At 48.0% G+C, this 26,914-nt stretch overlaps 6 protein-coding genes across 6 annotated transcripts; 2 read left to right on the forward strand and 4 right to left on the reverse strand.

Annotated features, from left to right (window-relative positions):
* Window positions 1–1,302: 1,302 nt before the first annotated feature.
* FSST1_003149 (uncharacterized protein) lies at window positions 1,303–1,666 on the reverse strand (the record flags this gene model as incomplete). The annotated part of the gene is made up of 2 exons (XM_083229203.1): window positions 1,303–1,537; window positions 1,629–1,666. The coding sequence occupies 2 exons, from the start codon at window positions 1,664–1,666 to the stop codon at window positions 1,303–1,305; spliced, it is 273 nt and encodes a 90-aa protein (XP_083086579.1).
* An 8,635-nt stretch (window positions 1,667–10,301) lies between these two features.
* Window positions 10,302–10,982, reverse strand: FSST1_003150 (uncharacterized protein; the record flags this gene model as incomplete). The annotated part of the gene is made up of 2 exons (XM_083229204.1): window positions 10,302–10,533; window positions 10,591–10,982. 2 exons carry the CDS (start codon window positions 10,980–10,982, stop codon window positions 10,302–10,304), a joined length of 624 nt encoding a protein of 207 aa, XP_083086580.1.
* A 2,314-nt stretch (window positions 10,983–13,296) lies between these two features.
* FSST1_003151 (lethal giant larvae like, C-terminal-domain-containing protein) lies at window positions 13,297–16,391 on the forward strand (the record flags this gene model as incomplete). Its single annotated transcript, XM_083229205.1, has 3 exons — window positions 13,297–13,415; window positions 13,501–15,605; window positions 15,661–16,391. The coding sequence occupies 3 exons, from the start codon at window positions 13,297–13,299 to the stop codon at window positions 16,389–16,391; spliced, it is 2,955 nt and encodes a 984-aa protein (XP_083086581.1).
* A 350-nt stretch (window positions 16,392–16,741) lies between these two features.
* FSST1_003152 (uncharacterized protein) lies at window positions 16,742–17,434 on the reverse strand (the record flags this gene model as incomplete). Its single annotated transcript, XM_083229206.1, has 1 exon — window positions 16,742–17,434. One exon carries the CDS (start codon window positions 17,432–17,434, stop codon window positions 16,742–16,744), a length of 693 nt encoding a protein of 230 aa, XP_083086582.1.
* Window positions 17,435–18,182: 748 nt separating this feature from the next.
* On the reverse strand, window positions 18,183–19,877 carry FSST1_003153 (major facilitator superfamily domain-containing protein; the record flags this gene model as incomplete). The annotated part of the gene is made up of 3 exons (XM_083229207.1): window positions 18,183–18,561; window positions 18,623–19,166; window positions 19,223–19,877. 3 exons carry the CDS (start codon window positions 19,875–19,877, stop codon window positions 18,183–18,185), a joined length of 1,578 nt encoding a protein of 525 aa, XP_083086583.1.
* Window positions 19,878–24,855: 4,978 nt separating this feature from the next.
* On the forward strand, window positions 24,856–26,625 carry FSST1_003154 (saccharopine dehydrogenase (NADP+, L-glutamate-forming); the record flags this gene model as incomplete). The annotated part of the gene is made up of 9 exons (XM_083229208.1): window positions 24,856–25,224; window positions 25,273–25,283; window positions 25,337–25,440; window positions 25,494–25,511; window positions 25,563–25,755; window positions 25,803–26,071; window positions 26,125–26,376; window positions 26,436–26,541; window positions 26,595–26,625. The coding sequence occupies 9 exons, from the start codon at window positions 24,856–24,858 to the stop codon at window positions 26,623–26,625; spliced, it is 1,353 nt and encodes a 450-aa protein (XP_083086584.1).
* Between the last annotated feature and the right edge of the window lie 289 nt (window positions 26,626–26,914).

Consider the following 26,914-nt stretch of genomic DNA (forward strand, 5'->3'; position numbering starts at 1 on the left):
CACAATGTTGCTACATCTTGACCAGCATAATATAACTCCAGAAGATAGGCCCTGTGCCTCATATATAAGTCTCCCAACGGCACTTCGCACATGAAACTTGAAATAGTAAAGATCATCGGTGTGAGTGAAGTTGAAGAATGGGTCTCCTTGTTAACTGCCGGTGATTTGCGGATGGTTTCAGGTTTGCTGAAGTGACTGGTGGCCTCAGGATGCCTCAAACTCAAATCGAATGGCTCTCGAGTGAAGATGGATGCGTCCGTCCATGGGGTAATTTGGGGCTTGGGTGTTGCCTGAGGAGTTGATGCGATTGGCTGCTACGTCTGTGATTGTGCTCAGCCGCCCACAAAACAGGCAGATAAATACCCAACCCCTCGCACCAGCATTAGTCAGTCGATTCCTTTGTGTCTCATCTTTCATCCTTCTACAAACTCAGAAGCAGCATCGAAGGGTTATTCAACCTTGAACGACCTGAAAGCTTCACCATGAAGTGTGATTATTCAGTCGTCGTGCTGTCGTGCTCTGTACAGTCCGCAGAATGAGAGGTCTGTGTTCTCTCATTCATTATGAGCCATTGGTGTCCCAATGAGCCGTGGATGAACGAAGAGTTGAGAGGCTTGGATCGAGCCACCAAAGGGAATTAAGCAGCCGCTTGTATCAAATTTTGGGGAGGTTTCGTTCGTATCACGGATGTGCTGACCATGGTTTGTCCCAATCATCACAAATGATATACAAAATATCACTCGATTCCTGATGGCTGCTGGTGATCATCAGCACACAAGAAAATCGAGAGGGCGAAAAGATATTCGAAAGGGCATGTGACATGCAAGCAAGGAGGGAAAAGAAGAGAGGAAGTCCCAGGTAGGGGCATGAGTCGGAGGGCAAAAGAACACGAGCCTTCCGAACCCGAACGAGTCGCCTAGAACGGGAATGTGTAGTCATATATACACAAGGAAAGGTAGGGTGAGTATCCCAAACCCTTGGTGATCTCGGTCAACAAAAACATCGTGGTCACACCCATTCTCAGAGTGGTGACAACTGCAGACGTTGTCTATCAATATCCAGGTTCCATGGACACACCCATGGACCAGTGAGCGAAACATTGGCAACACTGGGGGCTTCATAGTATATGCATCTTTGTATATGCTGTATGCAGGTTCCAGAGAGGGTAGCAAGGTAGACGGGGCAGATCAAATATGTCATTGAGGGACGAAGGAATTCGGTCGGGCCTGACCTTTGCCCTTCGTCACCGACCACAATCGACAAATTTGAAGGAAAGAGGTGATTGGCGATTGAAGTTGACAATCACTCGAACTTCGACCCAGTCCCAGTGAGGAGGGACGAAGGGTTGACGTTCAGGGCCGTATTCTGGTACCTGGCCATGACGACTTCCAAGCTTGCGATGTCCTGATCGGGGTTTCCTGGGTTGGGAGGTGTGTTTCGAGTCGACAGATCGGCAGCAATGTTGTTGGGAGTGTATTCGGCGACACGGTTCAGCGACATGTACTGGGGCTCGGCTGCGTTGGAGGCTTTAGTGGTTCTATTAACATGACAACCGTTAGCAACGTGTATCACCGCCATCGCCGAACAACGAACGCCTGAACCGAACGATACCTGAACAAGAAACATACCCTGCGGCCGAACCTTGTTTGGGAGTGGTAGACGACATAACTGTTGGGGATGTTGGACAACCTTCGAGGGAGGGAGCGTACGAAGATCGAATACGGTGGGTAGCTGCGGCAGTGACAACAATGAACGAGCGCCAGAGAAGCGGCAATCAAGACGGTTCTATCGGACGATCGAAACGAATAATAATACTGGGATGGAAAAGGGAGAAGCGAAGATGCATGGAATGGGAGCTGTACAGCATGGAAGTTCGGCAAGCGGTATGTTCGTATGCGAACAAGAAAGTGAGAGGAGCAGGTCAAGAAGAAAGAATGGCAGAGCGAGACGCAGTGTGGTAGCGAAGACCGACAGCAGCAGCGTGGAAGGTGTTTCCACAAGGTTGCTTCCTGACTGGGCAGAGGTAAAGCTATTGCAGAAGAGATGTTGGATGAGTATGTTGAGTGACGGGGAGAGAATTAGAAAGAGTGCGCGGGAAGGTGTTTAAGTATGAACCGGTTCATGTTGAGCATCGTGGGGAGGGAAAGTGACGAAAGGTAAAGATAAGATAGCAGCCATAGAGGGACGGACCCAAAAGAAGAGGGACCCTAAAGAAATATGCCCGGGCTTCAGTACGATTCAACGCGGGGTCTGATGTCCCCTGGCATGAGGGCGTGTACAGTGCGGCGCAGAGGGTGCGTTATACCCCCCGTTGGGGAAATAAGTCGTCGGACACTGGTAGGCCCAATTTGAGCGTCGGACGTCCGAAGTTTTGTTTCCCCCTGGAGAATGGAGTCCACAAGCAAGGTGTAGTCATCCATCATAGGTACTAAGGTACGACACCTTAATAATAAAAGGTCAGTAGAGCTTAGGGATGACAGGGGAGATGGAAGGGGACGGGAGGGGACGGGGGGTGGAAAGATGGGAGGACGTCTCGCCTGGTCACTTCCCTCTCTCCCGACTTGGCGACTTTACGACTTACCATCAATTGTCATGTAACTCTTTTTACCTTGTTCAATCGCAAAATATTATTATACCTACTCAGCGCTACAGGCACGACCCCCTGGTCGACGACATGCATCACTCTCTCTGCATCCGTATGTACTGTACTGTACACAGATTGTCTCCATGCAGGACATTGACTGCCACTGCAAGAATGGCATGGGGTAATCCATCTTGTGTCGGACCCATTTAACCCTCACGCCCAGGATACCGCTACCGCTCTCGCTACTAGAGTACCATGTTGTATTGTCCACGGTGGCAGTCCTTACATCGGTGATGGGCAGCACCGGGGCAAGGACTCTGACTCCAAACCAAGCCGGCCTGGGGGGAGGGGTGTATCTCAATTGATTCCTCGCCGAGGACCAAGGATTGTCCATCACAATGCCGCTCCGCAGCATCGGAGCCCCAGACAACATTTCGCACACTGCACTGCAAGATGGACAAGTTCTCCACACTTGTAAATTCTGGGTCGAGCTCAGCCTGTGTATACAGAGTACATACGCCTTATTCAACCGTGTTTCTCGTTTGTCGCACCGTATGTGATGCATCCACCCCCAGATACACTCAAGTGGTGGCTCAGAGTAAGGGAGGCATGATGGGATGGCTCTACAAATTGGGGATCTGTATGACGGGAACCTGGTATGTACTACAGCTCTTGATCATGGCACTCAGTTATTAAGCATAAAGAGCCTCCTAAACTTGTGAGCCAACGGATTCAACATTATTGTTTGAACTCGTAAATTGACTGACGTAGTGGGTGACGACGATAATAGTGACTTTTGTTTTTCCCTCTTTGCTCTGTGTAGCTTCGTAAGCTTCAGTTGAGCTAACCCACCAACAAGAACAAAATTAGGTGATGGGGACTGGCTTTGGTCGGTCAGCTTGGTGAATGTGATTGGTGGGCGGGGCCACAGAGAGATAGAATTACGAAAAGGCAACCTTTCGTAGGTAGGTTATACTGATATGATTTCCTAGGAAATCAAGACCAGACAACTAAGTCGTTGCCTTAAAGTTGCTTTGACCCACTGCGGCTATAAATGGATGGTTCGCGTGCCGCCCGTCTTTTAGGCGAGGGGGCCGATAAATACAAGAACGACTTATAATGGAGCAATTAATGGACTGGGCTGTGACAGCTGGGGTAGGTCGCGCTGTCCATCCTTAGACTCGTGTACCGTACCTCGACAGGGCTGATGATGACCCACCTTGCTTTCCATGCTTTTGCAGTAGGCACAGGTGAGCATTGAAGCGATTGGAACGGAGGCGATCGTGGACAACTACCTCAATGCACATTGATTGCATCAAGACAGACGTATGCATCTACCCAGGGAATATACCGTTGGCTGTTATCTCATACACGACGCCAGTAGGAAGGCAGTTTTTCGAGAGGTCACGCTGAAGTAAAATATTCTGCAACGAAAATCAAATATGGGGTTTCAAGCTACGTTTTATCGGCCATTGTTACCTATGTTAGGTGCGTTGAATTAAACTTGGCATACAATTCGACAATTCTGTAAATTGAGGGAACATGACGCCCACTCGGACAAGGAACCAGGATTGAAGAGATGTAGTGTATTATACGAATGTGCTAGGTTATGGCTTGTCGAGAGTCAGACATGACTTGGGACCTGAAAATCTGAGTCCAAGCGAACGTTTTTTTAACCCGGCCCCAGCGACCTTCGGCAAATAACGCCACGAATTAGGAATTGCAGCAGAGAAATGGAATATCGGTAGATCATGTGCAAGGACTAGAGACGACAAGGTGCGTCTCCAAGCACTCACCTTGTTCTTTACGGGCCGGATAGAGTAGTTTCGCGCCGTCTCCCATGCCAGACTCGATCGGTCAAAGGGGGCTTACAGGGTGGGCAGATGGGGTGTCTCTTTTCGAAAGATTGCCTCTGTCAGGACAAGAAATGATAAAAAAGTACAGAGTAGGGTTAAAAGAAAAGTTGTGCCGAAGTAAAACGCCCGGCCGGATTCCCGATTGCACGGTGGAATCCTTCCGGCATTTGCGCGGAACTCGGCTTTGTTCTTCTTTGTTGTGATACACACTTGTTTCGAGCCCAGCAGCTTGGATCATAGTCTGTAGCGGACGGCAACGCAACGCAACCCGCGCAGCGCAGCACAGCGTCTAGGCCGAAAACAAAATCTCTTGCAGGCGGATCAGTCCCCCGGCCTCAACTTTTGGGAAGATTTTAGTGTGGCTCACCTTTAAGCCGGGCGCTGAGGGTGGCTCTGGCAGTAGATAGTATGGCGTGGAATCTCCTACCAAGCCTCACTTCCTCCCTGTCAAATCACATTGACAAAAGCCATTGAGGCTCTTCCGAGTATCTAGGGAGAGCTGCCGAGAACTGGCGTCTCAAACTTGACAGGCTACGTATTATCCGAGGTCCCTCATCCATGCCATTTTGGAAACTAACGGGCGTTGGTATCGAGTTCTGGCGTACGCTTTTCAATCGGGATCACGGTAAACCTTCTAGAGATCTCGTTACAACGTGCGGTGGATCTGCAGCACCGCCCGGTAGATTGAGTTCTTGTTGTGTCCTTCTAAACCATGGAATCAGATCTGAAGCTTGGAGGGCGCAAGACACAGTGCAGGAGATAACAACCATGTACACGTTCCCCATCAGATGAACTACCCATCAAATGGCTGGTGGCCGATTCTAGATACGGAATTGAAGAGGGCTTATTTGAAGTCAATGCTTTCCGACTGACAGGTGTTGATGACGAGGTCCCTCCCAGTAACTTATTAAAGAGTTTAAAAGCAGGGTCAAGGGACCCCCTGCCATTCAGAGTCTGCTTAGATGGACACAGGCTACAGACCGACATTGTGACATTGTTAGGCGGTTCTGAGAAACGGAGGGGAGTACGTGCAAAAAATGAAGAATTTGGTCTCCAGCTGTTCGGTATGCCGAACGGCACGGAGCGCTATGCCATGGACAACTCTGAAATCATTCACCTGGTGGGAGGCAGGTAGTGGGCAGGTTGCTCTAACGCCCTGGGAGCCACAGGGGGTAGGGCAGCCCAAGAACAGTGGGCGTGGAAGGAACAAGCTTAGGTCAGTGTAACTCCTGCCTTAGTAGTAGTGTGCATGTAGATCATAAACAAAAGCCAAAGATACGGGGATTTTGAACATTCTCAAACGGATTTCTTCCATTCTTTTTCCACTCCAATTTTTCAATCTTTTTGACAGGTGAATATGAAAGGAAGGGGGTGGACGCAATAATTGGCCTTTGCATCGGCACTGTTTTCTAGAAATCTTCGATGTCACACCGTTTGCAGAGAACCACTACTCCATCTGCTTGCCCGCGCATGAGTCCATTCGACTTACGAGAGGCTCAGAAAGGGCTGCAATGACCTTGTCCTGAAACAGACTACCTATTCCTGGGTGTCCAGGTCAACAAGTCCGTTATTTCGGTTTCCCATCAGACTCATTGTATTTCTGACATGGATAACAGGGCAAGGTCTCTAGCGCGATGGCATCACTTGGGCAGACAAGCAGGGCGATGATCACCTCTGATGATTTGCAGCGACAGGATATCTCACCGCTCACTCGCGTATCCTTCACCTCGAATATCATGGCCACTCAAGGGCTCCGGGGAGTGTCCCGGCTGCAATTTAATCTGCCCCAAGGGGAAAATGTGGGGTTCAGTAACCTGCATGCATGCATGCTTGCTTGCTTGTTTGTCTTGCTGAAGGTTTTGGCCCAGGTACGTGATCCATTTGGGTAATCACCCACTTACACGCTGCACCTTTGCAGTTTAGTGTTGAAGCCAAGGGCGTTCGATTGCTCATCATGGTTGAAATAAAAAACCAGAGTGGCTTGGGCTTGCTCTTCTTTTTCTCTGAATATTATCAATATGGTCCAGCCGACTCCACTGTAAATTGAGGCCACCCACACACATAGCTTTGACAATTTCGCCAAGCCAAATGATACATCATGTTCCAGGACGTCAAAGGCAGCGACTTGCATCTGTCTTCTCGATGGTGACCTAGACTGGCGTTGATTCTGATGCTATACTACGGTACCGAAGTTACATCAAGTCCTTGCAGCACCCGGTGCATCTCGAGTTGCACAAGAAACAGTTGGACAAGGCTTCCCAGGACCTACAGCAGTCGAATAGAATGGTGGCTGTGACTATCACGAGCGGCGCCACGACAAAACAGTTGGTGACGTCCTTTTTGTTTTGTTTTTGCTTACAAGGGCATGGAAGAGAAGAAGGTACTTGCTACCCAGGAGAGGACCCTTCATGATCAACCCATGATCCATCTTTGTTCCGTAACAAGGAACAAGGGAGACAAGATCAAGATCGACGCTTCCTTTGACTTAGCTTGAGCGGAGCGGTGTTTCAGTGCCCAGTGGCTTCAATGTCAAAACCCAAGCAGGTTAGCGCTGGGACGTACCTTGACGAAAGGGTTCAAGTGTGTACCGATGAACCGGGTCTATGTATAGTTCAGTTTTGGTGACTTCGCACCCAGGGCCTCATCTCATCTCATACCCATGATGATCAAACGCTCAGATCCCGGAACCCAACAAGTCGTCTCCGTTGCGGTATGTAATCCCCGGCGGGCGTACTTGTCCGGGAATGAGTATGGCCGCTAGTCACGCCTTTTTCTTTGCAGCGCACACCACGCTTCCAGCCGCATGATGCCAAAGGACTATCATTCAAGACTTGTCGGCTTCAGAATCCGGGATGCCGACAGGGGGCCAAAAGCCAGCTTGACAGGGCTGTGATGCGAATATTTGCACACTGTAACATCTGTACAAACCAGTCTGTATTTGTACATACAGCTCGAAAAATACACTCGCCAATCACAAGCAGGAAAAGGCGGGCGTAAAGTGGCCCTGGTACGGAATCCCAGCCCCGAAAAGGAACAACCATAAGGATAACGGTTGGGGCCTTGTTTTGCTTTTGTTATTTAGTCGAGCTGACTTAGCTTCAACGGATGGGGCAAATGAACAATATGAGCAGAGCTCGGGGGTTGGTGGTTGCCATAGCCGATTTGCACTGTAACATCCGTGCAAACTAGCTTGTACAGCGCAGTATGCCAAGGGACACGAAAGACGACGTACGTGGACTTGGGGAATACAAGGACATATACGACGCAACCAAGGTCGCATATTCCTGGCTGGTTCTCGGATCGCGTGTTGACCCTGATAGGCAAGGCAAGGTGAACAAATGGGGCCGGTGAGAAGGTCGTTCAGGTTGACATTATCTGAGAGAATGGGGGAAAAGATGGTGCACGAGGGGACATTCCTAGAGGATGCACAAGACATAAACGACAGATACGTCTGACGTGAACAAACTGGGCAACCAATCCGCTCGCCGACTTCACTAAACAAGTCTCGAGAGGACAGGGGAGGACTCATGGATGGTTGATGAAATGCCTGTGTTCCTTGGGATGGGCCAGGAACCCTGCTGGAAGGCTTCTGGAAGGCTTCTGGAAGGCCAAGAACTTGTGGGGCCTACCTAGGATTGCGACGCTGACATGTAGGCCAAATGTACTGCAACCCTCAACAACCTGCTTTTTTCCACCTGACCCCCAATTGATCTGCACCTTGACCTCCAAGTCGCGTCGCAAGTCCCAAGGACAACGCAAGACTCTGCAGAAGCGCATCGATCATATATAGAGCCTACCGCTCATCTGGGGCATTTGCGAGTTGGCAGGGCAAAGGGCGCTTATCACGCAGACCCCAATGGCCTATAGCACGACTACTATGACCGTTACACGACTTGGGGTAACAGTATCGACTGCACCCCAGGCTGCGAGGTGTCACCAGTGACGCGGCGAAAGCGAGTGTCACATTCTAGAAACGAAGAAGACAAAAAGAAGCTTTCAAGTCTTGTGCAACCAGTTTGTTGTGTTTGATTGCCTCGAGATAAAAGCTTACATTGGCTAGACTGGGTACACACACTCTGCCTTGTCAGACTTCAATTGAGCACAGAGAAAGCCTTGAGGCCTGCTGCATCAAAGCGTGTTCTCTGGCAGATGCCGAGGCGCTTGCATGAACAGGCAGTCGAATTTATTCCATGTTTCTCTTCTAAATCAGAACAGGCATCGACCTCGTGGCTCAGTACACCGGCACCTCAACAATGTCTCCGCTGCAGACCCATGTTTGTATGTAGATCACGGTGGTGAGATTGACTTTGGTGATTGCTTTTTATGCATGCCGCTCAAGCCAAGCAGGCTTCTCTATTAGCCAGAGGCAGTGTCCTAAGCGAGAATCATCTTTCCTACCTCATGTCATATGAACGTCATGTCTCAGCCTGAAGCGTTAGTCTGGGATGGATCGACTTGAATCAATCTAGATTAGTAAATCGTAAGCTAAGCTTTGTTTTTGTGGCTTCATTGAGCCTCATCAAAAGAAGAGGAATATGCCTGTCAAGCTGGGCTGTGGCCTAACTCACCGGTCGCTCACCTGGCTTATATGTGTCATGGAGAGGCAAGTAGCTTCGTGTCAAAACTGCAGTCGATCATGCACAACATGGGATTTACGATTATCATATGCCCGAGTCATGAAGAGCACATACGACAACCCTGATCCTGGAACCTAGTGCACATAAGTTCCAGTACTTTGCTAACGATGTAACAGTAAAACGTGTTGTATATATCCCACTAGGCTTTGACACTGGTGAGGTTGGGACACAACCTTTAGTACATGTTATCCTGATATACATCTAAATTAGGATTGCAAGTACTGTGGCTAGAAACGTCTTTCATAGGCTGAGGCCTAGAATACAGTTAATGATGCTTTTAGGGCTATTGATTCGTAGAGCTTAGAAACCGGTAAGTTGGTCATTGAAGAAAATGTGTGAATACCCAAGTACGTATTATTGAAGTACTAATATAAGACTCAGCAGTTACTAGAATTTCAACCAGTTTTGGTTTGACACATGCGTCTCGCCTTCTAGGCTTCATTCCAACTTCTCAAATTCATTTAGTCCGTGGGCCATCTTCTCTGCCACACACTAGTCAGGGCACCTTGAAGCTTTGCAAAACGCTCGGACAAAGAAACAGGGTTGAAGACGGCATTGGCATACAGTTATACTTTTACAAGTACTGATTGAGATAGGAGGTTCGTTTAATATTCAGGGATGCACTGTCCATCCATAAACAAGTGACGGTAGGACGGCAATATCCGCTGCTTCTAACGAGAGCTGTGCCGATAGTCATGACGAGATGACTTGTTTCATTTTGTTTTTGGGCCATCTCTTTCAAGTGTTCTTTCTCTTATGAGTAGTGTAACAGATTTGATGTATACCTAGAGGGATAGTGTAGGTGATGTCCGTTGGATTATCAAAATACAGATTTCAAAGATCTATGCTAGACCTTCTATATATATGGACGGCGGTACAATTAGTTTGGCATTAGCTTATACATGCCCCTGATAGCTTTAGAATAAATCAAATCAAGTAGTCATCAAGGTTCAGTTCATATTATAGAATCCAAATCTTGTAATTTACATAATATCCATGCCAAAAATGTTTCCCGCTCGCCATTTATGCGAGGATTCTATCTTAACATATCCCATATAATATACCAATAATGAAACTAGCCGATAAACGTCATACTCAAACACATACTCCTAATCTCAAACGATGATACGCCTTTCCCCTGTTGTTAAGCTCTTCTTTAGCTTCTAGATCTTTTTTGGCATGTGAAGTGCCTCTGTCGTATGGTGGAGAGTCTCTGTTTGCCTCTCAGATGTGCGGGTGGTCTGGGTGTGCCGTCCGCATATGTCGATCAAAGTTGTCCTTTCGTGAGTAGACATGACCCGACATGGCCTTGCGGCATCCGTCCACCTTGCATTGGTAGCCCTCGCCTTTGCGATGTGTACGCATGTGCCGGGTCAAATCCTTTTGAGTAGCAAAGGCAGCGCTACATTGTTCGAAGAGACATGAAAAGTGCTTGTCATGGTACTTTTGGTGTTTTCTATAGAGTGGTTAGTTGCTGATGTTATGATGGTAATAGAACTGAGTGGGAGCTTACGCAAGGTCAGATGGGCGTCTGAATGACTTGCCGCACTTGCCACACTTGCAGACATTCTGGTCACTGTAGACATCGTCTTGGTTGGGCGGACTTGAAGTAGCAACGGAAGATGAAGATGGTGGTGCACCATTGTAATCCTGAGACTGCCACATGTGTGGATCGTCAGACCGCTGAGACTCAGAGTACCCTCCTAGACTGTAGGAGTAGGTTGAGTTGGAGTTTGATTGGCTGGCATAGTAGTTACCAAAGGCGTGGTAACGGGGATCTGATGATGTTGGCTCGTTGTAGTAGTTGGAAGATGATGAGCCAGCCCATGGGTGGTAACGAGAGTCAGAGTCAGAGTCTGAGTGGCGGAGTTGGTCGGCAGATAGCCCGTGGCTGTAGAGACTCATTCCGGAGAATTAAACAAGTGGTTTTTGTCTTAAGGATGGTGGTAGTGCTGTGTCGATCGGTTGTAGGTATCCATTAGCGGGAGTAGACAGAAGCAATGAAAGTCGCCCCCCGTCTCTATATGTCCCATATTCTCAGTGCCCAACAACCAAGGCGATACCCGAAGGACTCATTGTCAAATGAATTGTGTATGTCATGTAGGTAGCCCTTGGTAGGGCTCTGGAGGTGAAGCAAGCCAGCCCAGCATGATGCTATGTTATGGGATATGTCATGCTACCCGTCCAATTCTTTCTGCACTGCAGACTGCAGGGGAAACTGGGTCCGCAAAAGGCGGCCCGCTACCTGTTAGCGAGCCTGGTTCTGGTGCTTATGATCCAGGGTCGATAGATTGTGTACTGCAAGGCCAGCGGCCAAACAAGAGGCTTTTGACAGGCCCACGTCAGAGGGTGAGGAGATATTTGGGGAGGGGCCGCCTAAGCTGCAAGCAATGCCCAACGCATACGACACGTCGACGAAAAGAGCCAATTGTAGAGCCACAGCAGAACCCAACTGTGACCCTGCGGCCAATAATAAAGTGCAAGCCTCGTCTCCTTCTGGAATTTCGATACAGCGAATACAGAGACTACAGCCCCGGCGCTCCAACTTTGCATCTACACCGGGCTTCAACTTAGGCAGGATTCATTCACTGGGCATCGATAGTGACAAGTGTGGGTTGGGAGATGGCCCTACTATTTGCACTATGCATCATCTTCTCGCCTAGGCCCACGTGGACTCTTTTGGTTAATTGACATTTAGTCTAGTGCTGTGTTGTACTGTAGTATTGGGTTTGGGTTCAATCTAAACAATCGTCAGCAGTTCGTTGGCCATTGAACACGATGCACTCAATATCAGGCATACACGATCACAAGTTATGGATAACAATCGTCATTCGAGACACTTCAGCTGGCAAGAACGAGACATAGTGACGTATTTCTGTACATGTCACTCGGCAGTCATCGAGTCCAAGTGGACTCGAAATCAAACAATCGTTGAAGAAGATCGACAATGTGTCAACCACTACCGAGATATGGAACAGGACCCTTGAGTGGAGTCATGTCATCACTAAAAATGAATAGAGATTGAATATGCCTATCAAGAATATCAAACTCAACAGTTTATTATTAGTAAAACGGTTGAGAAAATCACTGTGAGATTCCCTCTTTGTTCTTGCTTAGAGCACCTATATTGATTTTAACAGCTCTCTAAACAATTTGACTTCTGTACTACCAAGCTACTTTTGTCTTACTCTTAGATTCCCTATCCATTAAGAGATCTAAATAGATATTAATCGTATCGTGGATCGACAAACTATACTCTATAGATAATAACAAATAGGCCCAAGTCATTAACTAGTCTGACGCTAATTCTTTGACCCTGCGGAACTATGCAAGAACCCGACGGCAAGCAAGGAACGTCCCGCTGCCAAAGCCAAAAAAAAAAAAAAAAAAAAAAAAAAAGAGGTACGATACAGTTTGCATAAAATGTGTTAGTGCAGGTTTATTAATGTGTAATGCATTCAGGCCTTATGAAGTCTCAGAATAGATCTCGTGATGTTTTTATATGTGACTTGATCTGTGCGTCTTTGGACCAAAAACTAATCACTACAGCCAGTAAATCAATCCCACTGCATTAGGTATTTAGGTACTGTACAACACAGACCGCGCGGACAAAAAGCAAAGCCCGAAATCATTTGCTGTAATCACCTGCTTTGGGGCGGTGCAGGCTTGGCCGTGGGTCGAGCTTATTGGCTAACAATGGCAAGATATACTGTACCTACTACTGTCTTGCAGGATTGGGCCCTGACTTGTAAATAACAATCTAGTGGCTTTCACCGATTCAGGCTGATACCGAGTTACACTGCACAAAGTCCGTTTCATTCAAGCGCCTGACGAAAAGAACAACTCTAGAGTGTCGTACAAAGAAGCTATTAAAGCCGTTTTAATACGTCACAGTATTAATCGCGACCCATCGTGTTCCGCACGGTGATAGGACGGGATGACGTTGCCGTCGCCAAGGGTCTTGGGGTCTTGGGGATCTTGGACTGGGAAGTTACAGTGCACTTCGTCAGTGGGCAACTGCGCAAACCAACCCCACCAAAGGGTCCCTTTCTCTTTCCTCTTCATCCTAGGTCTTTATTCTCCCTCCATCTTTTCTTTCCCCTTCCAAAGTAAGAGCTTTAAGCTCTAAAATACACACCGTTAGTGAATCTTATAGCGTTCCTCGTATAATCAGTCAATCTAGCCATCGCCATCGTCAAAAGGCGACGTACACATCAAGATGGCGGCCTTCCTCCGCAGCAAGCAGGCGGGCATGCAAAATGACCTATCAGCGAGCATCAGACCTGAACTCTTCATGCCCGATGATCAGGCTCGTTATGGCATCAACTCTCAAATCAGGTAGCTAAGCGCATCATCATCTCCCAACTTCCCGCCGCCCATCGTCATGTCCCAAATTGACCCTGCTGACCCTGCCCTTTTACAGCTGTTACGCATACGACCCAGTCCAATCCCTCCTCGCCATTGGAACCGGTGAAAGCAAGTTCGGCCCCGGCAAGGTCTACATCTTCGGACAGCGACGTGTGCACAAGATACTCGAGCCCCCCCGATCCACATCATTCCAGATCGTGCAATTCTCGTCCAACCGCCTTGTTACTGTCGACGCAAAGAACGAGCTGGGAATATGGGACATCGATACTGGCGAGCGCGTCGCTGCCATGGTCGTCGCTGGCCAGGTCGTCTCTATGGTGACTGATCCCATGCTTGATTGGGCTTTTATCGGCCTGTACAATGGAGACATCATGGCCTTTGACTTGGACAGAGGAAACTTGGCGCGCGCATTCAGACTACCTAATTTCTGGAAGGAAAGGAACCCTGGTGCAGCCACTTCCAACCTTATAACCATGTCACTCCACCCGAGAGATGTTGGCAAGCTCCTGCTGGGTTACACCCATGGTGCTGTCGTCTACTCGTTTAAGCAAGCCAAGGCTGTCAACTACTACGAGTACGTTGTTCCTGCAGGCGCCCCAGGAGGCAATGGTGTAGCTGTTGAGACTGTCCGAAAGCCACGACTTACACATGCGCTGTGGCATCCATCCGGCACCTTTGTGTTGACCGTCCATGATGATGGAAGCTTGGTCTTTTGGGACCCAAAGGCGGAAAAGGTCGTCATGGCGAGAACCTTGACCGACTTTGACATTGACCAGCCCTCATCCGCCACATCCGCGCCAGCTCTGTGTGAGCCCATTACCAAGATTGCCTGGTGCTGCAAGGAAAACTGCGATGATAGCGGTCTGCTAATTGCGGGTGGGCAACGTATGGATGCATCACCCAAAGGTCTCACATTTGTTGATCTAGGACAAACACCTGTTTATGCGACATCAACATGGCAAATTCTCGCAAATTACTGCCGCGGAAAGCGACAGTCTCTTCTCCAACTTCCTTCTGGCGCCCAAGCAGTCAACTTTCTCCTCATTCCGCGATTCTCTCCTCATTTCGGCGGCGCACAGGACCCAATCGCTGTCATTGTTCTTCTTTCCTCTGGAGAACTAATCACCTTGAGTTTCCCCTCTGGCTACCCAATTAGTCCTACCAACCAACTCCACCCGTCTGTCTCTTTTGTTCATCCCTTCGTAACAAAGATCAATGTCTCTGCCTTGGAACGCCCTCGATGGCTTTCCATGTTTGAGAAGCGCAACCAAGGTGAACCACTTCTCAAGGGAGGCGCCGAAGCACCACGACCTCGAAAAAGATTCGAAGAACGAACCATCATACAAGCTGCCCATGCCGATAGCACCATCAGGATTTGGGATTCTGGACATGCCGATGAAATTGAGAATGGAACTCAGCTACAAGTCGATGTTGCCCGGGCACTTGATCGATATGAGGATGTCGAAATCACCTGCATGAATATGGCAACCAGCACAGGGGAGTTCGTTGTTGGTACACGTACAGGAGAAGCCATCATTTACCGTTGGGGCCAGAATCGTTTCTTCGGTAAAGACAATATGCCAGAGCTTGACCCAAACCCCAAGGGACTCACGGATATCAGCTCTAGAGCGGAACCAGGGTTGAAGGAAGGCTTGCAGCCCCTTGTTCTCTACGAAATGATGATGGGACCCATTACCGCTGTGCAAGTGTCAAATGTTGGCTTTGTCGGTGTAGGCTCAGAGCTTGGGTTCCTTACCTTGATTGATCTTCGGGGGCCTTCGATCATCTTCCAGGCACCCATGACAGACTTTGCCAAGCAAGACAAGCGAGCTTCCTTTTTGAAGGGTCACAGCACTTCTTCGGAACCGCCAAAGGAGTGGCCAGTCGTGATTGAGTTCAGTGTCATGACTCTGGATGAAGACAAATACTCGAGCATTTGCTGCTTCGTGGGAACAAACTTGGGCAAAGTCATCACCTTCAAAATTCTGCCAGGCCAAGATGGCACATATACTGCGCAACCCGCAGGTGTCGTGGCATTCGATGGAAAGATCATCTCACTTAGCCCCATTGAAGCTGATACAGGCAAGCCTGCCCTTGCTACCGGCCCGATCGTGGCAAGCCTAAGAGAAGGGCGCCAGGTCAATGGCGTACTCGTCGCAGGTAAGTTACTCTACATTATGACAATGTTGGAAATACAATACTGACCATCATTTAGTTACGCAAACAGAGATCCGAATCTTCAAACCCGCCAATTCCAAGGGCGCATCAAAAGAGTTTGATGACATTCTATGCGATGCTGCCTGCGTAGCAGAAACTGAATTGCAGGGCTTCGCTGTGGTTGGCTTGTTCGGCGATCGAACTGCTCGAGCTTTTTCGATCCCTGCTCTCAAGGACATCGGAAAGGCCGATCTTCCTATGCTAGATGTGACGAGGACCACCAACTCTGTTGTAACACAAACTGGTGATATCTTCGCGTGGTCAGGACCCAGCGAGTTAGCCGTAATACATGTTTGGGGAGCAGGAAAGGGGCCGCAGCAATCTCCGGATACCATGATCAACCCCGAACTCAAGTGCCCAGTTCGACCAACTATTTCAAATATGCAATGGATCGCGGGCAGCCAGTTTATCACTCCTGAAGATCTCGACCTTCTCGTTGGTGGGCCAGATAGGCCACCCAGCAAGCGAATGATGGATGAAGCAGCTGCTGAGAAACGTGCGGCTCGAGCAGGCGAGCAGGCTCCAGCTGCTGGTTCGAGCAGCCAAGAAGGATGGGGAGATTATTTGACACGGCAGTTGAACGAAAGAACGGAAAAGTTGAATATGATGGGCGACAACATGGAAAATTTGCAGAACAACAGCGCCGGGTGGGCAGATGATGTTAACAAATACCTGAACAAGCAAAAGAGGAACGTCGTTCTGGGAGGTCTCAAGAGCAAGTTTTTCTAAAAAGGGGCTATGAAGTATAGCTAATAAAGGCTTCTTCTGTGGACGAGAAAACTGGTCAGTTATTTTACGATTAGATACCAATGGGATTCTGGATTAACCTGCCAATGTCTAGGCATCTTATGTTTTGGCGGTTCAACTAACAAACAACGTCGTCACATATTGTAGAAAATCAAATTTCCAAGAAAATGTAGTTTTATTTAGTACTTACCCTCAACTATCAGTTGCACTCGCAACGATATCCTCGCATCAAAGACCAGCAACGACGCCGGCCATAACCCAAAAGACCTTAGAATGAAGAGAAAGGGGAGGGGGATGAGAACTTACCAGATCACCTGGATCTTGCCGCAGTTTCATTCCCGTCGCCCATGCCCAGCATGAGCATCATTTGGGGCATCTGGATCCCTGTTAGGGTCCCAGTGTCCTTGACCGTCGTCCCTCAAAACAGGATTATCTACCTGTTCATCATCGGGATAAAGATCAATCGTGGACATGGACCCAAGCTGAATCTGCTGAGGAACTTGCCGACGCCCATCAAGATCATCATGAGCCGCGTCTCCGTTAGCAAATGACGTTAGGCTCGGATTTCCACGCCTGACTTGCCCCATCCTAACCCATCCGGCTCGACTTTCAGGTCCATCATCATATGGACCTTCACCTTGGAAAGAGAAATCAGATCTCTTGTCTGATTGGTCCGAGGAATGACGGCTGTGATACTCTCGGCAATATGCAGCGGTGACGGTCATTTCATCCCAGCACTCGGCATGCAGTGTTCGCCAGTTCGCCAGCTCTCCGGACAGCAGATCTGCCTCTCGCTGGAGTACCTTTTTGTCAGACTCACTCTCTCGAAGTGCGTCTTGAAATTTCATGAGCTTCTTGTCCTGTTCCTGTTTTTCGACGATGTAATCGCGAATACGGAGGGACATTCCAAGGATGATGACTAGGGTAACAGCCAGAAGGAGGCCGAGACCGGTAGACACCCAGTTAAGCGTGTCTGATTCTTTGGGGGAAGAAGACACGGGTGTGGGAGTCGGTGTGGGTGCCATTGTGACGTTTTGCTGCGGCAACATGTTAGCAAAAGGGATATTTGGGGGCATACTTACCGGAAACTCGATATCGTGAGTGATGGATACCGTGTGTGTGTTTGTTGGTGATGAAATATCCCAGAGTTGAGTGAGAATGGGGTTTTTGGAAGAGAAAGTTTCTGATTTGTAGTAGCGGGTTCTACAGCTTAAATAGTATGAAGAATCTTGTTGTTCAAGGAACCCAAGGTGATGTTACCAGGGAGGTGAAGGGTACTGTAGTTATTGACTGGTGGCCCTTTGAATATCAACAATCGCTTTGTTGGTTGAATGTTGTTCTCAGAACTTGAATGTGTTCATATAATGTGTCTTACAAGAACATGATTTTAAACATGAATGTTCTTCCTTGTTCCTATAAATAATCAGGCAGTATAGAACATTATGGAAATAATGCATTGTTCCTCAAGCAGCTTGGTTGTTGAAGTTTGACATATGCACATTGTTTTTGAAAATTGTCGGCTTTGCAAAGAAGAACAAAACAGAACTAAGAGAACGCAAGAAACATGGTATGTAAGACTTTCCTGTGATTATTGCCTTTCACACTTGAGGGTTTGAGTTGACTGAAGTGCGTTGCTGTGGCCGAGATCGATATGCATGCATGTATATTCATCTCAGTAACGGAACCTCAAGACGAACCGTGTTATCCTAAAGTGAAAGTTATACTATTATATCCAAATATTTGGTATCATGCTCAAGCAGTCCATAACCTGGTCTAGTAAACATATTCAAAGTTGGGATTCTCCTTGTCCGTCATATCTGTGAAGGCGGTTGCATTCGTGGTAACGTCATGGCCTGCTGCGCGCAAAGCCTCACGCTGCTTTTCTTTCTTCTTGTTCTCCCACTTAAAAGCGTATCTGAAGACAAAGAAAAGAGCAAACTCTATGCAGTTGGCGACAAGGAGCGAGCCAATACCAAGAGGGTACGATGGTGCTTGTTCGGAGCGATAGAAAAATGGACTTGCAATATTGCCAATGCAGGCACCAAACCAGATCATTCCAGAAACAATCATCTTCTTAGACTGGCCACCGGTGTTTGAGGTGATGAGGGATAGACAGATAACAAAGGATGCTTGATATGAGCCAGTGAGGTAGCTGTGAGAATATTAGATATAAGTTTTCAAATAATCAGGCAAGAAACACAAAGGAGACTTACAAGCAAATCAATCGACCAACATATGCATCCGCAGGAGCAAGAAGAAAGCCAAGTGCTCCAGCAATAGTCGGGATCATGAAGATGGCGCTGACAAGTGTGCGACTGTTCGGCGGCATGTACTTGTTCGCTAGAGCCCCTAGACCAATCCAGATGACAACAAGAACACCTTGAGGGATACCCAAAAGAGCAGTGTGCAAAGTATCGAAGCCGAGTCCTCTAATGACAAGTGTCGAAAAGTTGGAAATGCCACCATTTGGAATGTTAGACACAAAGCCAAGTAATGTGAATAGCCATGTCTTGTAGTCAAGATAGGCTTCCTTGATTTGCCCCCAGTTGATTCTGCGTTGCTCGATTCCTGTTTGGTTGCGGCGCATTCGGGCGATCATGACGAGTTTCTCATCGTGTGAAAACCCCCGAATAGTACGAGGTGAGTTTGGCAGCAGTAGAACAAGAACGATAGCCCAGGCTGAACAAAAGGCGCCGACAACAAGGAACTCATATCGCCAGGACTGAAGTGCTCCATGGATGTTACCAATAGCATAGCCTGTTGCAAGACGGTTAGCTAAACATCAAAGAAACCCAAACAGAACAGTTACTGACCGATTAGACCTCCACCAGCAACCCCCACGCCATTGAAAGCATACCAAGCTGAGATTCGACTTGGCTGCTCCTCTCGTGTGAAATACATCGAGGTAATGAGCATAAAGGCTGGATCAGCAATGGCCTCAAATGCACCCGAGAGGATTCTAAGAGCCAAAAGACCAGCGAAGTTGTTTGCTGCAGCTTGTGTCATGAGGAGAGCACCCCACATGAAGATGTTAAAGGCCAAGTAATATCCAGGGGGGCTGCGTTGCATCAAGAGGTTCGAAGGGATGGCCCAGACAAGCCAGCCGAAGTAGAAACTGCTGGAAAGCCAAGAGTATTCATCTCCTTTCAAGCTAAGGTCATCCTTTAGCCCAAAGATGGCAGCATATGAGAGTGTGGTCTTGTCGACATAATAGAAGAAGTAGCAAACACCGAGGACGGGAATGATAAGTCGGTCCAGTTTCCTCCTAACCTTCTTTTCCAAGATTGGATCGATCGAGTCGTCGGTTGGATATTGTGCAAGTGCTTGTGCATAAATGCCATCCTCGTGTGGTTTGTCCGGATGTGTAGACCGAATACTATCAACTCTGGCGATGTTGTCTCCTGTTCGTTCCATCTCTTCTGCGCGAGCCTGTTCGAGCTCGGCTTTGGTGGCTATGCCGTCAGCCATGGTGAAGTTGGAGTGTTCCTATTTCGGGTACGTCTCTAAGCAGAAAGGTCGATCTATAGAGGCATCAACTATCACCAGTCTTCCGGAAACCGAGTTCTGACGGGCTAGTGATTGCTTAACAGCGTGAACTCTTTCACCCGGCTGGTGGGTAGCAGAAATGTTGGCCTCCTAAGTATTATGATATAAGAACAAACAGCCTAGGAGGTATGGTCTGAGTAGCATAAGCTGGCCTACTAGTTCCGTCTCTTATGCTTCCAGCAACGTTTGTGATACCCTGAGGCCCGGGTCAGGTTCTCATCTTATATATCCATACATTTATGTTTAGCTCGGACTCAATAGGATCTCAGATGCCGATCTCGCTGCAACCCAAGGATCCCCCTCTTACCTCTCCTGGCTATCTTAGACCGCAATGAGTCGATCACCATGTACAGTTGCCCCCACGAAGGCCAGTCATGCATGAAACCCCGGGATTTCGGCACTTGATCTTGTTTCCGATGCGTGTGGCTCGCCGAAAGTTCCTTGTGTACTGAGCCTGAGTCAGTTTCTCGCGAAATAGCAATTGCATTTCCATTGGTGGACATTTCTTGTCTTAAATCTCCTCAAATCACCAATATGGGCAATGTTTTGCACTCTGTCGCATTTACGAAGGCTTTCCTCTAACCTTTTAATTCCATTTATTGCCGGTAAGTGAGGGGAAGTTGTGGAGAGAGCCTGGGGTAAGTTCAACGCTAGGATGTTGAACCACACCGTTCATAGCGTCACTGGGGATAATATGGAGCGTGGGGGTTCTTGAACAATTGGGGGAGGCGTGCAGCCTTTATAATTGTGTTGATGGTAGTACAGTATCTACTGGGTAGCAGAAAAAATGGCCTCCTAAGTCTTAGGGTATAAAAATAAGTAGTCTAAGAACAATAGCCTAAGGGGCATAAAGTGACCTATTAATTTCGTCCCTTATGCTTCCAGCGGTCAATTTTTCTGATACCCTGATGAGTATGTCTTTATCAAGATGGTGTTCATGCAAGTGAAGCCGATGTGTAACACGATGAGGCCCATCACTATGTATTTGTGGGAAAGTCCCAAATGACAGAACAACCTTAGAAACAGATCTATAAGGGCCAAGTGAGAGGTCAAGAGCCTGTCGGCAGATGGCATTTCACGATAAATGATTGGGAGTAGCGTGGAATGGGAAAATTAAGAGTTCTTGGTGTATTAAAATGCATAGTATGTGTCGACTCGGGAATGGAGCGACACAAGAGAAGAGCACCCAAGTTGAGAACGTGTAAGAAAATGGAAAACAAATACGAAAGTTGGCAAAGGAATCAGCACCTGGCTGTTTTTGGTCGTCTCATCGATCAGCCATATACTAACAACCACTTGTAGATCCCCTGACAGGATGTATAGGAGTCGGCATCGGCGGAATTGAACTTGTCGCATAAGGGTGGGTGCAGATTGTCCAAGGTGATCGAGGGTTGGATGCCTGTAAGATACATCAGCATGAGTCTTGCAGAAAACTGTGTATTGCAATGAACGGTCGTACTATCGTATTGTAGCAGCGTTGCGAATCGTCTTTGGCATAATGGTTCAAGTCAGATTGCATACTGGCCGCAACACAGAGACTTAAGAAAGATTGTAAATGATCAACAATCGTCGAACTGAGTGCCGATACCAGTCAGTTCAGATGGGACTTGTCCGGTACGTGTCCTGACGAGCCAGTCTCGGGGTGGTTCACCGAAAGGTCCAGTCGCGTTATACCCTTCGCCCCAGACCCCGAGCAAATGGTGACGCGGGCGAGTCAAGAATGGGAAAAAATGATATACCAATAACTCAAAGATGTATTGGTAGTCATAGGATGGTTCAAGACGTGTGCGACGTCCAAGCCGGACCGAGACGGGATCATCTTCGAGGGTTCTTTTGACAAAGGTATCAATTCGGAACTGATACTCTTCATCTGCAAAAGAATCCGAATTCCTTCGATGAACTATAAAGTTCCGACCTTCACAAGTAGAACCGCTGTTGAAGTCCGTACCGGTCAGTGAATGATTTCAGCAAAGACACGCCGGAGGGATTGAAGTGGTGACATTGTCTTATTGTCAGACAGGGGCGAGGAGGGCTTACCATGAATACGCATCACCATCGACAATGTTATCATTGATCGGCTTCGACATTTACACACAAGTGGGGGAGGTTGGTTTGTAAACTTCGGGCTCGAACTGGATGATGGTATTACAGCTGCTTGAGATAGCTGGGGTAATCTTGATCGTGTTTGAGTAGTGTCACCACTGATGTGCTGGAGACATGTCTTTTAAATAATCCCACGCAGTCGCGTCTACTTCCAGACACTAGCATGTAGATGACATGTATCTAGAGGAAAGTGATTGTGGACACCTCCAAAAGCAAGTACTGTCGAAGATTATGTCGGCGCATTGTAAAGGGGCGTTTTGTTTGATGGCATCGAGGTTCTATGGTCAGGCTGGAGTAGCTCGATGAGCTGACATGGACTGAGACAGGGTGAGACTTGTTGTCACAGAGTCGTCGCCATGTCTAGGATCTCTCGCGTGTCGGTCTCGGAGGTTATCGCGACGATCAAAGCTGGGGTGCGACATTCTGGAGTCGACAGGAATGAAGGCCAAGAAGGAAGTGAGACAAGAGACAAGATGGAAATGACACGGTCGGCAAAGCGTAGACTTCAAATTGATGGAGGCATGGAAGAGAGAAGAGGAAAGAACGTGAGTGAGTGAGCACTTTCCCATAACCCAAGGGAGGAAAGACACAAGTTACCCCCGGTGGCGCCTTCCTTTGTACCTACCGTGCCAGTACCTTCTTCGATACATATTAAGCGGGCATCACTGAGTGCCATCACCTCACCGCCAAGGCAGGGTTTTCATGGTCCTATAATTAATTGGACAACTAACAAGATTGCAATATGCAGGTAGAATCGACCTGAGTATGAGTTCCAGGTTCCCAAAGTAAGGCTGTTGAGCTGGAACAGGCTTGCGATGATTCCGTTGTCCCGTTAGTGAAGATAGGGGGCGTGCTCGAGACACACTACACTGCAATTCATCCATCCATCCACTCCTACCAAGGAAAATCCATCGCAACCAACTGCAGGTAAATTGTCTATCAACCAACAGCCTTGGTACAAATTGTTGCCATCTTTTATTTCTGGTTAGCCTTGCCCAGCCACTACCACCTGGATGCTAACTGACTCGAGGGTGTTTGAGAGGTAAGAAAGCACACCCTCCAGGCTCATCTGACGAGCTTGAGCATGTCTGCAGCTCTTCGCGGCATTTCCATCATGTCGTAAATTGGAAGATTCGTACTCGCCTCTCGGTCAACCAGGTCATCGGAGTTGGCTTGGAATTATCAGGTCTCACCTGCAAGTCGTCCACCTTTCCGTTTGCGACAAATGCATCCAAATCCGGCCTTACAGGGGGGAAAGGATCTTGCAGTAGTTCTTCTACTTTCAAAATAGATTTGACTCTTTGGGATCAAGCTTCAAACCTGGCAGCGGGCGGATCGGGCCACGCATGTCCGCCCGGGGAACACTCCTGAGAAGCCGTTACCATCTTCACCGACTGGCCATAGCTTATTGCGCCCGTTACGAAGAGTGACAAGCTATCAATCTCATCTTGGTATAGCTTACAAGATCAAAAGACAGGTTTACAGAGAATTGTAATTAGAGTCGAGTCGCTCTGGGGCGGTGCTGTCCCTTACTATCTGCCTAATCCGAAGGCTAAGCTGGTGACCGCTACATGGCCGTTTATCTGGCCCAACAAACTGTTGTCCAAGTTAATACACTTTTTTGTTCATGTCGCCATGAAACGCGCCCCATAGTGGATCAAATGAATCGAGTCATGAAAGCTTTGTCGGGCGCTTGATGAAACTCACTGCCTGCCAACTCGTTTTTACAGAGTACACAGCCCACCACAAGGCTTTTAACGTTCATATATTCATATCAACATTGAATGCAATTAAATATTTAACGTGAAAAGATGTACTCTGCATTATTAAACAGACGCAGGGTCGTTGGATTAAAGTCATGATTGAGTTTGTTCATCGCATGTTAGCTTAGACGTTGGGGCCGCCCTTGATAAAGTTAAGATAGTTTCAGAAACAATAAGTTGCAATCTCAATAAGCATTTCAAACATTATTCGGCTCTTTATGCTTATTTAAAAGTTTATGCTGTCTTCTGGAGGGAGGGACATTCTGGCCGTCAAGGGATACCTCATATGCTAACAACCACAAAAGCGAGTAATCCTTGTCTGACACATGCTGATGAGTGTTTCCATCAAAATAACCACAGTCTATTTGCTGGAGCTATAGATTGAGTTGAACAAATGATTGTTCATTGTTTCTGGTCTTTGTGTTTGTTGATGAAATCGTCCATCATACTGGCGACCAAGACAGATCAGAGGGCAATCACCACGCAGATATCACCTATAATACTTTCCTACTGCTTTTCGATTGACTGACTAGCTTGCTGTGTATATATTTGAGCTTCAATTTATTATTGAAAAGCTCTACAAGTCATTAATGGTTTGGGGGTTCATCTCATAGCTTAAGTTATTACTGATGAAAAGTCAATACTCATCGGTATCGCATGCCCTTTTGGTCCGACAAGGACTCACAATCAACTTTATCAACATCCAATGTCCACTTTTACCCGTAGTTTCGTCATAGCAAAACAATTCAACTGGCCAGCCCCAGGCTTTTATCGTTTTGAATCAACGCTTTGTTACGGGTTTACTCTCTTCCCCAGCGAATAGCCCGACATCGGGTGGGATGACCCCCGGCTCCTCCGATAGCCGGAACTACGTATTATACTGCTCTGCCCCTCGTTATGCGGGGCCAACCAACGAACGTCAAGCTTGATCGACAAGAAAGGGAAAGAGGTGCTTGAAATTCTTTTGCTTGTTTTAACTTTGGAGAATCTTTTTTTCATTAACAACTGTAATCAACACATCGTCAAAGTCAACAATGCCTCAATCAGCCCTTCTTCTCGGTTCCGGCTTCGTTGCCACTCCTGCCGTCGAGGTCCTCTCCAAGGCCGGTGTTCAAGTCACTGTTGCTTGCCGTACTCTCGCTTCGGCCAAGAACCTCGCCGGTACTTACGACAACACCAAGGCCATCAGCCTCGACGTTAACGATTCCGCCGCTCTCGAGCAGGCCGTTTCTGAGCACGATGTCACCATCTCTCTGATCCCTTACACTTTCCACGCTGCCGTCATCAAGGCCGCTATCAAGGCTAAGAAGAATGTCGTCACCACCTCTTACGTCTCTCCTGCCATGGAGGAGCTCCACGAGGAGGCCAAGGCCGCTGGTATTACCGTCCTCAACGAGATTGGTGTAAGTTGATCATCCAATCCTTCAATTGAAGCTTACTGACAATTCTAGGTTGACCCTGGGTATGCCCTTCGACGAACACCATCACCCGTTTTTATTCACTAACTATATTTAGTGTCGACCACCTCTACGCTGTCGACTTCATCGACCGTATCCAGCAGGAGGGAGGCAAGATCAAGTCCTTCAAGAGCTACTGTGGTGGTCTCCCCGCCCCTGAGAGTACGCACTTCGTCCCAATGCCTCGCTGTAGTCCAAAGCTAATCACATTATAGACTCCAACAACCCTCTAGGTAACTCGAGCTCCAACCACTACACCCAACGCCGTTACTAATCATAAACAGGATACAAGTTCAGCTGGAGCAGCCGTGGTGTCCTCCTGGCCCTCAAGAATAACGCCAAGTACTACGAGGACAACAAGCTGGTTGACATCTCCGGTGTCGACCTGATGAGCACCGCTCAGCCTTACCAGAGTGGATACCTGGGATTCAACTTTGTCGCCTACGGAAACCGAGACAGCACCGGCTACCGTGAGCGGTAAGTTGTACAGTACTCTCTTCGACGGCAGTGACTGACCTTGGTAGATACCGAATTCCCGATGCCGAGACCGTTGTCCGAGGAACCATGCGTTACAACGGCTTCCCTCAATTCGTCAAGGCCCTTGTCGACATTGGCTTCCTCAGCACCGACGAGCAGGACTTCTTCAAGCAGGCCATCCCCTGGAAGGACGCTCTTCAAAAGTTCATTGGCGCCAACTCATCAAGCGAGGAGGACCTGATCAAGGCTGTCCTCTCCAAGACCTCTTTCAAGGACGAGTCTGTTAAGAGCCAAGTGCTGGCTGGACTCAAGTGGAGTAAGTATATATACTTGCCAGTCATATGAGCCTATGCTGATAAAATATTACAGTTGGTGTCCTCTCTGATGTTAACATCACCCCCCGCGGAACCGCTCTTGACACCCTTTGCGCCTCTCTCGAGCAGAAGATGGCTTACGAGAAGGGCGAGCGTGACCTTGTGTTCCTCCAGCACACTTTCGAGGTCATTAACAAGGATGGTAGCCAGAACACCTGGACTTCCACTCTCGTTGAGTACGGTGCCCCTGAGGGCTCCGGTGGTTTCTCTGCCATGTCCAGACTGGTCGGAGTTCCTTGTGGTGTTGGTACGTGCATCCTTCTTGTCTTTTACGATTGGTATCTAGACATACTAACATTCCAATAGCCACCAAGATGGTCCTCGACGGCACCATCACAGACAAGGGTGTTGTCGCCCCTGTGTACCCCAGCCTTGCTAGGACATTGATGAACGAGCTCAAGAACAACCACGGGTAAGTTTTCTCAATCCAGTTTATTTTTTGATACAATTGCTAACAAATCATAGTATTGAGTGTATCGAGAAGATTGTTGCCTAGGCGCCTTAAAATACAGCGGACAAAGATATCATACAGGGCCATTCACAATTTCGAGCCATTTGGGGACTCATACACCGCGATACCAAAAGTTGAGTAAAATGAAATAAATAAATAAATAAAAGCTTAATGACACCCAAGTACTACAATACTGTTCACCTCGCTGATATAACGTGATGTGATATTATATTAAGCCAAAGCTCTATGCCAACTGCCCATTACCCCTTTTCTATGCTTTAAGCGTAAAGACAAATGCGTAACATCCAACCCCCTGTGAAAGAAAAGATCGTCT

Source organism: Fusarium sambucinum, chromosome I (genome assembly GCF_050947815.1).
Source record: "Fusarium sambucinum isolate potato_lamoka chromosome I, whole genome shotgun sequence".
In the NCBI taxonomy this organism is placed as follows: Eukaryota; Fungi; Ascomycota; class Sordariomycetes; order Hypocreales; family Nectriaceae; genus Fusarium; species Fusarium sambucinum.